Source organism: Centruroides sculpturatus, unplaced genomic scaffold (genome assembly GCF_000671375.1).
Source record: "Centruroides sculpturatus isolate CEXI.00-Female unplaced genomic scaffold, Cexi_2.0 scaffold288, whole genome shotgun sequence".
Taxonomy (NCBI): domain Eukaryota; kingdom Metazoa; phylum Arthropoda; class Arachnida; order Scorpiones; family Buthidae; genus Centruroides; species Centruroides sculpturatus.
In genome coordinates this window covers 130,122-144,730 of record NW_019384547.1, presented here as the reverse complement: position 1 = coordinate 144,730, position 14,609 = coordinate 130,122, and the positions used below count along the sequence as shown (strand labels likewise).

The following is a 14,609-nucleotide window of genomic DNA, read 5'->3' as shown; positions in this document are numbered from 1 at the left end:
TTTATTTTCCTATTGAACTATTTTTTAAAATAAAATGCTAATACAAATTGTAAAATAATTGGACTAATTCAAATAAATTAAAAATGAACTATAAATTTAAAAATATTAAAAATTAATTTCATTTATTTTTATTAATTAATAAAACAGTTATTAATTTAAAGTTTATCTTGTTAGAATAATCTCTGAGTAAGGAAGCTTATTTTGTTCGATAAGAATGAAAATCTGGAAATAACTAAATGAAATATAATAGTTTTCATTGAAGTCAATATTTTCTTTAGTACTTTAAAAATGTCAGAAAATTCTATACTTTCACTGAATAAATTCAATTAACCATTAGAATATTTGCTATAGTTAGAAGAGAGAAGTATTTATTATAAAATTATTCAGAATGTCTAGAATAGAATAGAAAAAGAAGATCGTCCATAAATTACTTAACGCTATTTCTATACTTTTCAAGTATCATTCCATTCTCCTGTAATCCTCTATAACATAAAATCCACCTACAAAATTAAATTTTTACTTAATGCCTATCCTCGATTAACCATCTTAATTCTATTAAGGAATAATACCCAGCATGGGGTATCGAATGTTACGTTATTTTGTTAATTACATATATAAAGCAGCTAAGTAAACGGAAACGGCTTTACTATGCAACACTTCAGAAACAAAAATAAATCATTCTGTACCAAAGGATTGAGATCTTATCATTACGTGACGTTTTTGTAAACACCCCTCTCACTTCTTACAACGTGTCCAACCATTTCTGCTTTACGTAATTTATAAACAACCCACTTCAAAGTACACTCGTAAAATAATATTCTTCTATATCTTGTCGTAGCAGTCAACGAATCGTTATATTCGAGACGTTCTAGTAAATAAATTGCGTGTGCTTCACCACAGATTTATCCTCTTGTAATTTGTTAGGTAATTTGGATTGATATCTGTAATAACGTATGCCTATTGCTGAACGAGTCAGGAGCAATTTATAACAGATTAATATAATAATTAAATATATTAAATAACATTTTAATTCAAACATTTTTCTCTGAACGGAGTTAGATGACCGGAACGATTCTATTACAGGGGAAAGACACTACTAAAAAATTAAGAACACTGACAAAAAATTGCAGCCCAGTATTGTGAAGATGTCACAATAAAAAATTGTTTATTTGTAATTTAGGATTTTTTTTTAAAATCAATATTATATAACTATTAAAATTTGATTAATTTATATTTATTTAAAATATCGGATTCTAAATTGATACGGATAAAGAGTTATTTCTTAACATATATATATCATTTCTTTGATAAACTGCAATGGTTTTCTCAAGGTTTGTTTACCAGGATATATGTATATTTTTGCCTTTTTCTTTATAATGTTATTGGAAAATAGCATATAAAGAAGGTATTTGACTTGTGCATTCCATATCATAAATTAAATGCATCTAGCTTTTGTACTTTTTAATTCGCTTCAGTAGCTTCTTGAAATGAAAGTCTGCATTTTTATTGATTAAATTTGCAACAACTGACGTCTGTCGGATTTCTGAACTACGGTCCAATTCTTATCGTTGCACGGTTGAAGTTTATTTCCCTTCTTTACTCTTCCTTCGACAGAAAGAGGACCATTATCTACTTCTATTTACAAAAATACCGGAAAGAAATGAGTTCAACTAAAAAGTTGAACTCATTTCTGGTAGATGTAAAGCCGAATTAGACCATAGAATATTCAAGAACTATAGCTTATAACTTATATGTAACTTAAATTAATATATATAAATTTTCTATAATCTATATATTAAAAATAAAAAAAAAGAAAGAAACTTACTTATATATCTGCATATATATCAGATAAAGCTGGAAATGAAAAATAGACTAGAAATTTACATATTTATTATTCAGTAAAATTTTCTTCACCATCATAAATTAGAAATGGAAATCAAAACATACAATTTCCATTTATAATTTATTTAATAATTTAAATTATAAAAATTTGTTGAGATGTAGTCTAGTAAATAAATCTTTCCCTGTAGGCCTATATTTTAAATGATAAAAAAAAAACAGAAAAAAGAACAGATTCTAAGGTTAAAATATTTGGAATAAAATGCTGAAAAAATAAATAAAAGTTAGATGTTAGCAACAGAACTTATTTAAATTTCATTATTTTTATGTAATTTTTTTTTTCTTCTAAATTTAGTTGACTTGATCAGAACATTTATCGACTGCAATTAAATAAATTTATATTTATTTATATTTAAAATACTTTAGAAAATTACAATTTTAAAGTAAGTTATAGGCATTAGTGATAGTTTACACAAAATATATTTGTTTTAATGTAAAACTTTTGTATATAAATGATAGAAAATCTCTTTTATTTTATTATTTTTTTAAATTTAAATTTGTAGAATTTTTGGCCATTTCGTGGATAAAATTTATTCCGAAAATTTCGTCGTTTCAGCTATAATAGATTTTATCAAAAGCGCATAAACAAACAGAAATTCGAAGCATAATACATTTTTTTTTTTTTTTCTTCGATAAAAACGCTTAAAGTGAAATATTTGTATTTTAAAGTTTTTATTTACAATTTGTATTTTAAAAATATTGTTTTTGAATATATTTCGATTTTATACAAAAGTGAATTTATAAAAATAAAAATAAAAATATCGTTCAATCGAATGTTATGTACAGTACTTTAACTACATAATAATCCATCTAGTTAGTTTATAATTTTTATATTAAATAAAAACATAGTAAATATTTTCAAGAAAAACTTCTTTATCCTCTTAATTTTTATTTTTATATTTTTCTGAAAGTAAAAAAAAAAATGGATGAGAAAAATAACTGAATGGAACGTAAAAATGTAATTTAATCAAAATAAAAATATCATTTTATTTATTTATTTTGAATAAAATCGAAGAATTTAATCGATTTATCTGTATGGAATCAATTGATAAAATATAAAATAAATTGAAGAAAAAATATAATTTTAATTTCTTTCTTGGAAAGACTAAAGCTTTTCCCTTGGTTATTTCAATGATATTTAGTAGTGTAATCAAGAACCTAGAGAATCCATGCTCCTTCCAAGACCTTTATAAATAAATTAGGAAAATAAGTAAAAATTTGAATGTGATAAACTTACTTATACATATGTATATACAACATCTAACAGTTTATTCTTCATCCACAAAGAATGTGGCTACATCCACAGCATAGTATAGGGATTTAAGTTTACATGTTTTTAATAGAGACCAGATATGGAAACCTTGGAGGCAGGAGGCTCGATTCAAACTATACACGAACATCCGATTCAAATTGAAAATCATGTTATTTCAATTCAAAAATTCTCTCATGAAAGGTGTTAAATAGATGACCGACACGACTCTATTGTTAAAATTTCGGAAATCCAAGTCACGTAGAGAGAGATTAGCAGACCGTTTGGTTTGAGTCTCATATAAAGGTCTCAAAATTTAGTTTTTTTTTTTTAAAAAAACAGCATAGGAAAGTGATATAAATTATTTTTATATGAAGTAAAATCTGTTTTTATTTGTTTCTTTTTCATTTTGTTTATGTTTTTACGCTTTCGGAAAGAGAGAGAAAATTTTATGTTTGTGACTAATCCAGGCCTCATTTCTCTTCTCTGTAAGCCATTGTTTAAATCTATTTTGATCAGATATATTCTAGAACATCACCAAAAACAAAAAAAAAAGTTTATTTCCTGTGTTATTTAATAAAACAAACAAATATATTCTTCTCTTAACATTCATTTATATCCATTTAATTTTAGCTGTCGTTCTCAGCTCATGCATTATATTAAATTTTTAGTTGATTTCCTCATAAAAAAAGTCCGAATTCGACAAATTGATTTACAGTAAACTTTTTAATATTTTCTAAAAGTTATTTTAGCAATTCAAATCTCTTTTAATAATTCTTTTTTTTTTTTTTTGCAAACTGATAAAGAGCTACCACACACGTCTACTCACATACAGATATAAAAATATAAATTTTGTATATATAAATGTGTATAATTAATAAATTGAGTTCATTATATATTATATATAAATAAACGGATAGTCTATAAATTATCAATAATGATATATACATTGTTGATAATGGATAGACGAAGTATATAAGTATAAACACATATAGCGTATATATATAAGAGATAACCAAAATAGAAGAACTATTATCGAAATAATTTATTTGTGCTTGGAAGTTATCCTCTTAGTCGACTTGTAAATAGGAGTAAACTACTTCCAATCATCTAATTCAGACTTCTCAGAATAGGATATTAATGAACTGTGATTTGCTTCAATCCGTTTTACTTTGTTGTATTTTACTTATTGATTTATAAGTGCAATACAACAAGTTACATTATAACAAAGTGTATATTTTAGTCAATAAAAAAATAATATGTAAAATTTTGGAAAATTATCCAAAGTTAACTAACCTAGTTTGTTGTATATTCCTGTTTAATAATTTAACTGCAACGATTCAGTAGTTAGATGATAATTTCTATAATTAATTACAACCATACATTAAATATTTAGCAACAGAAACATTTTTATTGATAAATTTTTAAAGAAAATTACAAATACCGAATTGATAACTCAATTATTTTTAATTTTATTTTAGTTATTACATTTTAATGCAATTTTAAAACTAAGTTAAATTAAGTAAATTTTGAAATTATAATTTTATAAATATCGATCGAGTTTGTATTGAATTATTAAAATCAGAAAATGGTCGTAAGAGGAATAAATTAAAATCCAATTTATAATATAACTGCACAACAGCAACCGAGCAGAACAAACAAGAAGATAATACCGATGAAGATGTATACGGTGTTCAGGATCCAAAAAGAAAATAAGTATAACATCTTATCACAATATAAGCCACGAGAAGAATCATAATTTGGTGGATAAATACGATAAACCCAAACGCATGCTATCAAAGTAAATGTTTAAAATTAATTAATATTTTCTTTACTATGAATTTATATAATTTTATTTAGATTCAAATGTTTTAAAATGAAATGAATGCGTTTCAAGTTATATAGAACTCACCGGCAATGAAGCTGATGAATGATAAAATATTGATCATCATGGTAAGTAAACCAATTCCTGTGAATCGAGTCGGTAGACTGAAATCCCAAATGTTCTTAATTCTATGAACTAAGTGAAAGACATTACTTAACATTCCTAACGATCCCATAATGATGATAACAATTGGGATAATGGGCTGAAGAGGGCATTCTTTTATTCGTATGGCTCCTGTAAAGATATGTAATTATTGTTGAATACAAACATAGTTACAAAATATTTTTTTTTTCACTCAAGATGCTCTTGAAAACACCTAAATCATTGACTGTTTATGATACTGTTTCTGATAATGGTGAAATTTTCTTACCTATGATAATCATGGCGAGTGGAATGGTCAGAGTAAAAAACAATATGATTGTCCAAATACCTAAAAGTTTTAAATGTATATATATTTTTTTCCGTTTTAAATTCAATTATTGTAGTAAAAAAATCAATAAAGTTTAATCATAAATTTAAATATTAATATATGCCATTAAATATAAATACGATTGACTTAAAGAATCATTAAATCATATTTGAAAGAGGTTTTTTTCCCCTGATGTTTTCCCCTCTTCTTTTGCATGTATATACAGTAAAATCTGTGTAAACTGGAATCGCACGATACCGAATATTTTTTTTCTGATTTGGCAGCTTTTCTTTTTGAATAGGTTCTTTTATTAACATGGAAAATCGCTCCGTTTCGAAGACACTTTCCGTTTAGGCAGGTTTCTTTTTTTATTCAAGTTCCGTTTTAGACAGGTATTACTATATAGTGAAATCTCTCTTAACGAAAACCTATCCATAATTTTTGTGGTTTGGTATGAAAAGGTACTGTATTACAGTATAATAATGTCCGTAATGGATACGATTCATTACGGTGACGGACACATGAAATGCACTACTGTTGATGTCTCGACTTTTTTTTAGGACATGGTAGAATCTCGTCGAATCGACTTCCTTGTTTGAACACTGGAATTACTGTGGTTACAGTCAAATCGATTCCGAAAACTCAATACTGTATTTCCTGTTGAATTCTTAAAATCAATTTGTTTGCACAATCTTTTATGACAATAAAATTTTTGTTTGCTAACTTCCCTTATCTTCTAGTGATTTGCTTAGTTTTTCTGTTCACGTCAGTTCGCAGAAATCACGTGCATCTTATAACCATAATTAAAAGAAACATTTTTGATGCAATGTGTCATATCAATAAAAAATTGTTAGCCGAAAATTGTTCTACGACATTAATTTAAGTCATATCTATTGTCTTGATAACCAATCGGCGATACGAACAGTCGCATTTATTGGTCGAACACATCATAAGCAAGATGACGGTCTTCCCTACAAGTTACTGACTCTAATCTGGATTGATTGTTCGACTTTGTCAGCGTTTCCAGCGATGCTCGAAACGCTGACAAAGCAAATCAATGTCATGGATTTCAAGTGCTTGGAGACAGATTCTGGCTTCAAATATTTTCCAAAGCCGGATTTCTTTCCAGCATTGAAAAAGCTATTGCGAATGCTATGGAGACAATACAATCTCACGAGTGCAGAAGGATTTACCATCAATGTAAACCATTATGCAACATAGATTCTAACATTCCAATTGAGTGCACAAACCAAGATACAATAACAATCCTTTGGCCACTTTCTGAAATTTAAGAAAGGGAGAATAAAAATGATTATGATAAAGACAACAACGACAGCGATGGTTTCACAACCGAAATAACACCTACTACAGATAAAACCATACAGACAGGAAGGGTAGTCGAAAGGATGGTATGAGGTCAGGGGATAAAGAGGGATCCTTCGCACGTTTTATTTAAGTTTTCTTCGGGCCAAGGGGGAAAAAATCCCCAAATCCTCTCCCTCAACAGTTCTTCAGACAGGCCATTGACTGCGTGAACAAATTCAAGCAGTTTTACACCAATAGAAAACATGCAGACAGTGCAAATCTAACATAATATTTGATTATGCATAGAGAGAAGCAGATTGCTACATAAAAAACAAACTTAATTTTAAATATACAAACTTACATTTAAATACAATAAATAAAATAAAATATAAATTCATTTAAGTAGAATGAAAATAGTAAATATATAAATAAACTTCTTAAAGAACTTTTCCTATTTAACATCAGAGTTAACATCGAGTAAACTTCATTTAAAATTCTCGTGTCTTTGATCTTTTTCATTATTTATCGTATTGAAAAATCTTATACGTGTCTAGTTTAAATAAAGCTTATATCTACATTCAAGTGATTTAGTCAATAATATATTGTCTATATTTACTTGCAGTATGTTGCATAAGTTTATGTACAATATATATTTTTTTTATTTATTTAAAATAGTAAATTTAAAATTTAAATATTTATAAATTAAACTACTGCAATTTACTATTTAAAAAAAAATTATAATTATATATAAATTAAAAATTTACAATGTCCAAACATAAGCAGCAGGACACCTCTCGTTAGATCTATATAACTAGAAGATTCTTCTTTCAAATGGATGATTCTACGACGAAAAGAAAGTCCCGAACTGCCATTTTCTAAATAATAAATATATAATTTTAAAAATATAATCATATTTTAACCCTTAGAAAAATATTATTATTAATGTTAATAATTCTTAAAATGAGAATAATTCGAATTATGATTAATTTCTTCAATTTTTCTTTTTTTCCGAAGAAAAATTTGGAAAAATATACTCCATTTCTTTTCTTTTCAAAAAATGAATTCAGATTATTTATTCTGCGATTAATTTTTATTGTATGAACAAACGTTCTCGACAATTTCAATTGCTATTTTCGGTTTCCACAACTCAAACCGAAATTACATGTACTGATACAATAATAAATATTGATAAGAAATAAAACAAATACTGATACTGGAAAACAAGGTAGGCTATGTATTTTTTAAGAAAGAAAATATATATATATATATATTTTAAACTTTAATTTATAATTTTAAATCATAATTATAACTTTCAATTTAATAACAGAAAGTAACTTGAATCTCTCAATTTCCATATTCAATACATTTTTTTTTTTTTCTTTCTTCTTCTTCTTTTCTTTTGCTGCGGGCACTAACTTGTAAGAGGGCCTTTTAATTATACTCATCACGAGTTCGGCAAGGCCAACAATGGGGAAGAGAACCAACATATCCTGGTCTCGCCACTCATAAAAAAAATTGCTGGGGTTTGTTCGGCCCGATATAATCCAGGATTCCCCAGAGCCGTAAGCTGGCTTCAGCGTATTTAATTTTTCTATCAAGTACGGGTTTATATCTATATACTGTATATATAATCGAGACGGGTTGATAATAATAATAATAATAAGCGCAGAGCTCAAACGGTTAGGAGTTGAAAGTTGAAATTTGGTACACAGTTAGGGTACATCACGAGAACGCACACTAAGAAGAGATTTTTCGAAATTCCACCCCCCCTCCGCGGGGAAGAGAGACAGAATTAAGGCTTCAACAATGGAAGTGTTAAGTAACAATGGAAGTTTCAACAATGGAACTGTTAACAATGGAAGTGTTCAGTAACAATGGAAATGTCAAGAGAAAGCAACGTGCAAGATTTACAGGCACATATGAGGTTTTTGCGAGAAATCGAACATTTTTAGACCCACCTAAAAATTTTTTAATTAGTCTGAAAACAGGGGAACCTAATTCTTTCATTCTGTGAAAATGGGTAAGATTGGTTGTAATGTAATAATTTTAATCTTCGCTATCGTTAATTTTTGCCCGAGCAACGCCGGGCTTATCTGCTAGTAATTTTATATAATTATTTTAAAATATATAACTTAAAATTATTTCTGATATATTAATTTAAATAATCAAATAAGAAAATGTTTACCGTCGGGAGGAGAATTGTCGGTTGTTCCGTATCCATGTGGATGACTAGTATGCTATTTAAAAAAATATTTTTATACTTACTAAGATTAAAAAATAAATAAATAAAACTTAGATATATGTTATTATTATTATATAAGAAAATATTTTTAATTAGCCTAAACATTATACAGTATAATAATGATAAATAATTAACGAGCGCAGAGATTTATATAAATAAATTAATTAAATTTTCGCACGTCATCAAAAAGAGATAAATAAGCGAATCTATTTACAAACTCGTATAGATAGATAATGAATTTATTAATAAGAATCATTTATATAAAATTTTAATGATAATTTATCGCTTTATGACATTCAGAATTAACTTATTGTTTATCCATTAATTATAACGCCGTCACCTTTTTTAATTATGCACACTTATAGAATTATTATACGATAATTCTATAATAATAGAGATATTTTATATATATATATATATATATAAAGATAAATATACAACAAGAATATTGATCTAAAATATAAGGATGCTTATATTAAACGAGGGAAACTTATTTTTTATATAACAGAGATATTAACGTAGGAAATTTAAAAAACAAATTGTTTGTTATAACATAGGCTATATGCATTAAAGCTAAGTTTTAATTTTGATTTGTATTAAAATCATTGTTATATAAACACAGAACCTTCCAGCGCCATCTGCGAATAGTTAAACGTATTAATCATTATTTAGTAAATTAGATTTTATTTTATTTTTTTTATTTTTAATGATACGTTATACTGATACCGATTGTATATACGTAATTAAATACTTCAGATAATTACGTTAAGAAAAATTAGTATAAAAATTAATAATTATATGAAAATACATCTAAACACGATGGGTAATAAATAAATAAATATGTATATAATAATTAAATAATAAAAGTATTTTAAAAACAATAAAGAAACTCACCCGATCTGGTTCACATACTAAATCCTGTGTACTTGTAGAAGTCATTCTTCCTATAAATGGCTTCTATCTGGCATGTAGTGCACAGCTGCGTACATAAACATACATTTTGTAAATCTCCAATTAAATATATTATGATATATAATATTTTAAAAATATAAAAGAATAAAGGATGCCCTACATTACTTGATGAATATATATATATATATTTTTTTTCGAGATTATTATATATGTCGTTTCATCGAAATATAACAGTACAAGGTTATTTATGTTAGTCTCTTCAACACACACCTGTTGAATGGGATGGCGTCATCTTTCATTCCTGTAAAGCAATCAATAACTAATCACTTTTAACCTCGATCAATATAAAGTTTAAATATAATTATGCATAATAAAAATTATTTGATGTTTGTATAAATATAGAAAAAAGAACTAAAATTATAAATGACGTGTTATTATTTCAATTAAATGTTTTTGTTTACTTCAATTTTTTTTTATTTTCGTTGGAAAATGTGAATGTGAAAATAAATTTTCAATATACTTTAATTAAAAAGTGAGTATAATAAATACTTTATAACTTCCGTAGGAAGTTTTGATAATTATTAATAATAAAAGTATTTTAAAAAATGCTTATGTAGCAAATATATCTCTCCTTTTTTTATTCATTTCACTTCTCTCTCGAGATAAGAGGATATCAACTTATCTGATCGTTTCTATTGTTATTGTCTCTTTTTTTTAACTCAAATATTATCAAAACTCGGTCACGTCTTGAGTTGTTTATCGATTCTTCTTTACGAATTTTTGGCAAGTTACAGATAAAATAGGGTTTGAATTTTGGAATAGTTTCAAGGTCAATTTTGATGTCGGCGCAATTTTTTAATGATTAAATTTATTCTGGTTCCCTTTTAATATATTAAATTGATTACCTGTAGGATTATCATGTTAACACCTAAGCGAGGAAAGAGTAATTAATCACCTAAAATGAAATTTTAAGGCTCAAACTTCTTATCTGTTTATCTAAGTTATCGTCACGTCCAATGGGAAAATGTAGAATTCGTTATAAATTAATGAAACTTTGTTTCCATTATAAATTAAAATATAAACAAAAACGCTTTTCTAAATCTATTTTTAAACGAATTTATTGAATTTAAACATATTAGCAACTACTTCAATCAATGTTAAATCTAGTATAAATATTGGCTTCTCTATACATAAACAACTTTCTATTTTTTTTTTCTTTAAAGATATAAATCTACGTCCAAAAAAAAAATATTTAATAGAATGAATTATTTATGGAATTAAGATTAAAATTCAATTTATTTTTTCTATGTTTTATTCAGTTATATTATTTTATTTTTACTAAATCTTTTCAGATTCGATATGATCTCTGCAATGCCAGCAGTTGCAGTGAGGAGGGAGAGGAAGAAGAGTAAATCTCAAAGGGCAGGAACCAAGGGGGGAAGGCAAGGTAGCCTCAGCACAATTAGCAGCACGGGAGCTCAAGCATCGTACGGATCACGAACTCGTGAGTTTTTTAGACGTGATAAAAAGAATTTACGTATTTTAGTGTACGGAGGGACTGTTCTGATGGGTTCTGGACTTATTTTAGTATTTATTGGAGTAGGAACAAACGCTTCCGCATTTCAATCAGTCGGTTTGTTATTCATTGGGCTTGGAAGTTTACTGTGCCTCATCAAAATATTTTGTGGTAATTCTCCAAGAGAGGGACGTGACGACAGGAAACGTCAGCAAGAAGGATCATCTACGGTCTCACCTTCATACCTTTCACCTGTGCTAATAGAAAACACGGATCCACCGGTTGTTATGGTTCAAACTCTACCTTTATCCGATGTGGAAGAGGGGGATAGAGAATCGATTGTGGCAAATAATTCTCCAACGGTTAAAAACACAGTGCCTGAGATGCAAGTACTCATAACTGATAACTTAAAAGAACGTTACTGAACTTAACTCGAAAGATTTTTATGACAATATATATCTATATATATATACATTGAAGAGAAAAAAAATCATAAATAATAATTTAAATTTATAAGAAAAAAAAATACATCAAGTTGAATCGATAAATGTACAAAATAATCGGATTTTTGTGATTGACAAGAAGCCTTCTTTAATATGTCTTTCTATAATTATGTATCGAATATTTAATAATCTCATTTGAGATGTTATTAATTTATTATTAACATGAGCATTTGTAAAATCATAATTCAGCATCAAAAAATACAAATATATATATATATATTACATGTGTATATATATATATATTAGAAAGTGCTTCAGTGCCTTCACCTCATAAATCTTTGCAAAGGGATTTTGTTCCAAGCAAAGGGAACTTTTTGTACTTTTATCTCTCTCTCTCTCTCTCTCTCCTTTTCTTTATTTTCTCCAATTTTTTTATTTAGTGCTGAAGCAGTATAAACATTATCTCGACATATGCGAACAAATTTCGTGACAGGACAGACAAAATACATTACATTACGCACATTAACGACACACGACGAGTTTCATGTTTAAAAAAATAATAATAATAAATGAAAAAAACTTCGTCTGAAAGGAAAAAGATCTATCTGAAAACAAAGAAAAAGTAGATAATAATATAAAATAACCTTCTATCGTGCAAAGAAGTACTTAAGAAACTCTCTAAAGCAATTTAAATAGGGAAGAAAAAAAGATGGAGAAGCTTCGAATCGTCTCTTAAAACACTATTATTATTATTATTAATTTTTTCTTTGAAAATATATTCTAATTGCAGATTATACTATGGAGATTTACACTTATTATACAGTATTAAGCATTTAAAAATGTTTAATTTAAAGCATTATAAAGCCAAATAATTAAACAAGAAGATATCTTCCTCGTATGTGTTCAAGGTGCTAAATGTGAAAGGTTTCTTAAATGCAGTGTACAGTAAAAAGAAATTCGCTTTTGTTTCGCTCTATTTTAGAGCATACGTTCTATATCAGGACTATGCAGACAAATTTTTATTGAANTTACGAATTTGCTGATTTGCACTTGGCGAATTACGATACTGTTTATGTACGTGATGGAGTGCATAACTTTTTTTTTCTACAACGTCTCACCCGGCACAGTGCCCGTAAACTCTTAAATATATTTTACGTAGTAATAAAAAACTTGACATGCGTATTTATAAATAATTTATATTCAAATTACATCGTTCCTATGACCAAGGGCGGCGTAAGGCATGGACGACGTGGGCCACCGCCTATTCCTCGCGGTCCGAAGGGCCTCGCGCTTCGAAGGTTTATGCATTACTTAAAAGCCGCGAACGCGACGAAAAAATTTTACTCGTCATAAAACGATAAATAGTTTGTCAAATTTTTATTCATAAAAATGCAGTTTAAACTGCTTTTTATTTTATAAAATCCGTCTTCTTGCGCCACCAGAGGGCCTTTTAAACAATATGTAGTCTGTTAGCGTTGGTCAGTAGTAGTCCAAATTCAATACGAACGTTTGTTTCTTGAAAATTTGATCACGAGATAAATACAGTATTTACTTTTAATGTTACCGATATGTCATCGAAAAGAAAACGTGTTGTATTATCATTAATAGTCAAATTAAAGTATTTGTTTCGATTATCCGGATTTTTCCTTATCCAGACTACCTTCATTCCCAATTAGTCCGGATAATCGAGGTTCTACTGTATTTATGTAATATTTTACCTAAACCTACACTACAGTATTATAAGCAATATATTAATATTCATCTTACTTTAATTTTATTCTAACATCAACTGTAAAGTATACACATTGATTAAATAGACGATTATAACTTTACTCAATTCATATAATAATCTATCTTTAGATGATTTGATATATTGTATGTACAGATTGATATAATTTGAATTGTCTAAACTCAGAGATAATTTTTAAGCTTTCATCAACGGCTGTCGTACAATTTTCTACGTCAGATATCATTTCATTATCTCTGAAATATTGCAGATAAATACAGTTCAGTAAGAGAAAGATGCTAACATTCTCTTTCCTCTGCTAAAACCAATTAATTATAATTAAATTAAATAGTACAATTGATGTTTATTCGCATTACTTGTAATGCGAATAAACATCAATTGTAAACAAACTAAAAATTGTAAACTTGACTTTCATGAGAATTTATCTTAAAGCAGCTAAGGTGTTTTTACTCTATTCGTCTTCTGGGTATTAACAGAGACTTTTTATCAAGTTCCTCGTGGATCGCGAATTTGGCTAGACCCAAAATGTGCCTGGCCGAATCCACGATGTTAAAGGATGTTGCAGGATGGACCCCCTCCATATTAGAAACGATAACCACTGCCCAAAAATTTCTGGGTTTTTCGACTCCCCTAGAGTGGTAGGCTGCAGTGACGTGCCGTCATTGGAAGTAGTGGATGCACCGCTTCCCTTGTATTTTCTAAAAAATAAATACATATTAATTTTAATTATATGAAAATAATCGCACAATGTTTTATTATAACCGCATTATGTATCTTATTACAAATTTCTATACTACACGGGGAAAAAAGATAAGATCGCTATTGTATATTCGAATATTAGTGGCGGAGTAGCGGAGTGGAAACGCTGTATCGTCAGCATCCAAAAAGCCAGATTCGCTCACGCGCTTTACAGAGCACCAACTTTACCCGGTTTAGCCGGTGGAAGCCTAGGACCTCGGGTGGCTGCTACACATATACCGCATCCAATTCTATCCAGGACCG

General features: G+C 27.8%; 2 protein-coding genes across 5 annotated transcripts; one reads left to right on the top strand and one right to left on the bottom strand.

Moving 5' to 3' along the window:
• Positions 1-4,679: 4,679 nt before the first annotated feature.
• LOC111623548 lies at positions 4,680-10,250 on the bottom strand. 3 transcript variants are annotated; one of them, XM_023366160.1, is made up of 7 exons: positions 10,062-10,250; positions 9,884-9,968; positions 8,933-8,984; positions 7,512-7,622; positions 5,404-5,463; positions 5,061-5,267; positions 4,680-4,941 (listed from the first exon to the last, which is right to left on the bottom strand). In XM_023366160.1, exons 2-7 carry the CDS (start codon positions 9,926-9,928, stop codon positions 4,769-4,771), a joined length of 648 nt encoding a protein of 215 aa, XP_023221928.1. In that variant the 5' UTR covers positions 9,929-9,968; positions 10,062-10,250; the 3' UTR covers positions 4,680-4,768. The 3 variants fall into 3 exon arrangements, with proteins under 3 accessions (XP_023221928.1, XP_023221930.1, XP_023221929.1); XM_023366162.1 differs by having other exon boundaries at positions 10,067-10,250; XM_023366161.1 differs by lacking the exon at positions 10,062-10,250 and having other exon boundaries at positions 9,884-10,055.
• Positions 10,251-11,256: 1,006 nt separating this feature from the next.
• On the top strand, positions 11,257-12,877 carry LOC111623547. Of its 2 annotated transcripts, XM_023366159.1 has the most exons (2): positions 11,257-11,405; positions 11,505-12,877. In XM_023366159.1, exons 1-2 carry the CDS (start codon positions 11,261-11,263, stop codon positions 11,840-11,842), a joined length of 483 nt encoding a protein of 160 aa, XP_023221927.1. In that variant the 5' UTR covers positions 11,257-11,260; the 3' UTR covers positions 11,843-12,877. The 2 variants fall into 2 exon arrangements, with proteins under 2 accessions (XP_023221927.1, XP_023221926.1); XM_023366158.1 differs by having other exon boundaries at positions 11,257-12,877.
• Positions 12,878-14,609: the final 1,732 nt, after the last annotated feature.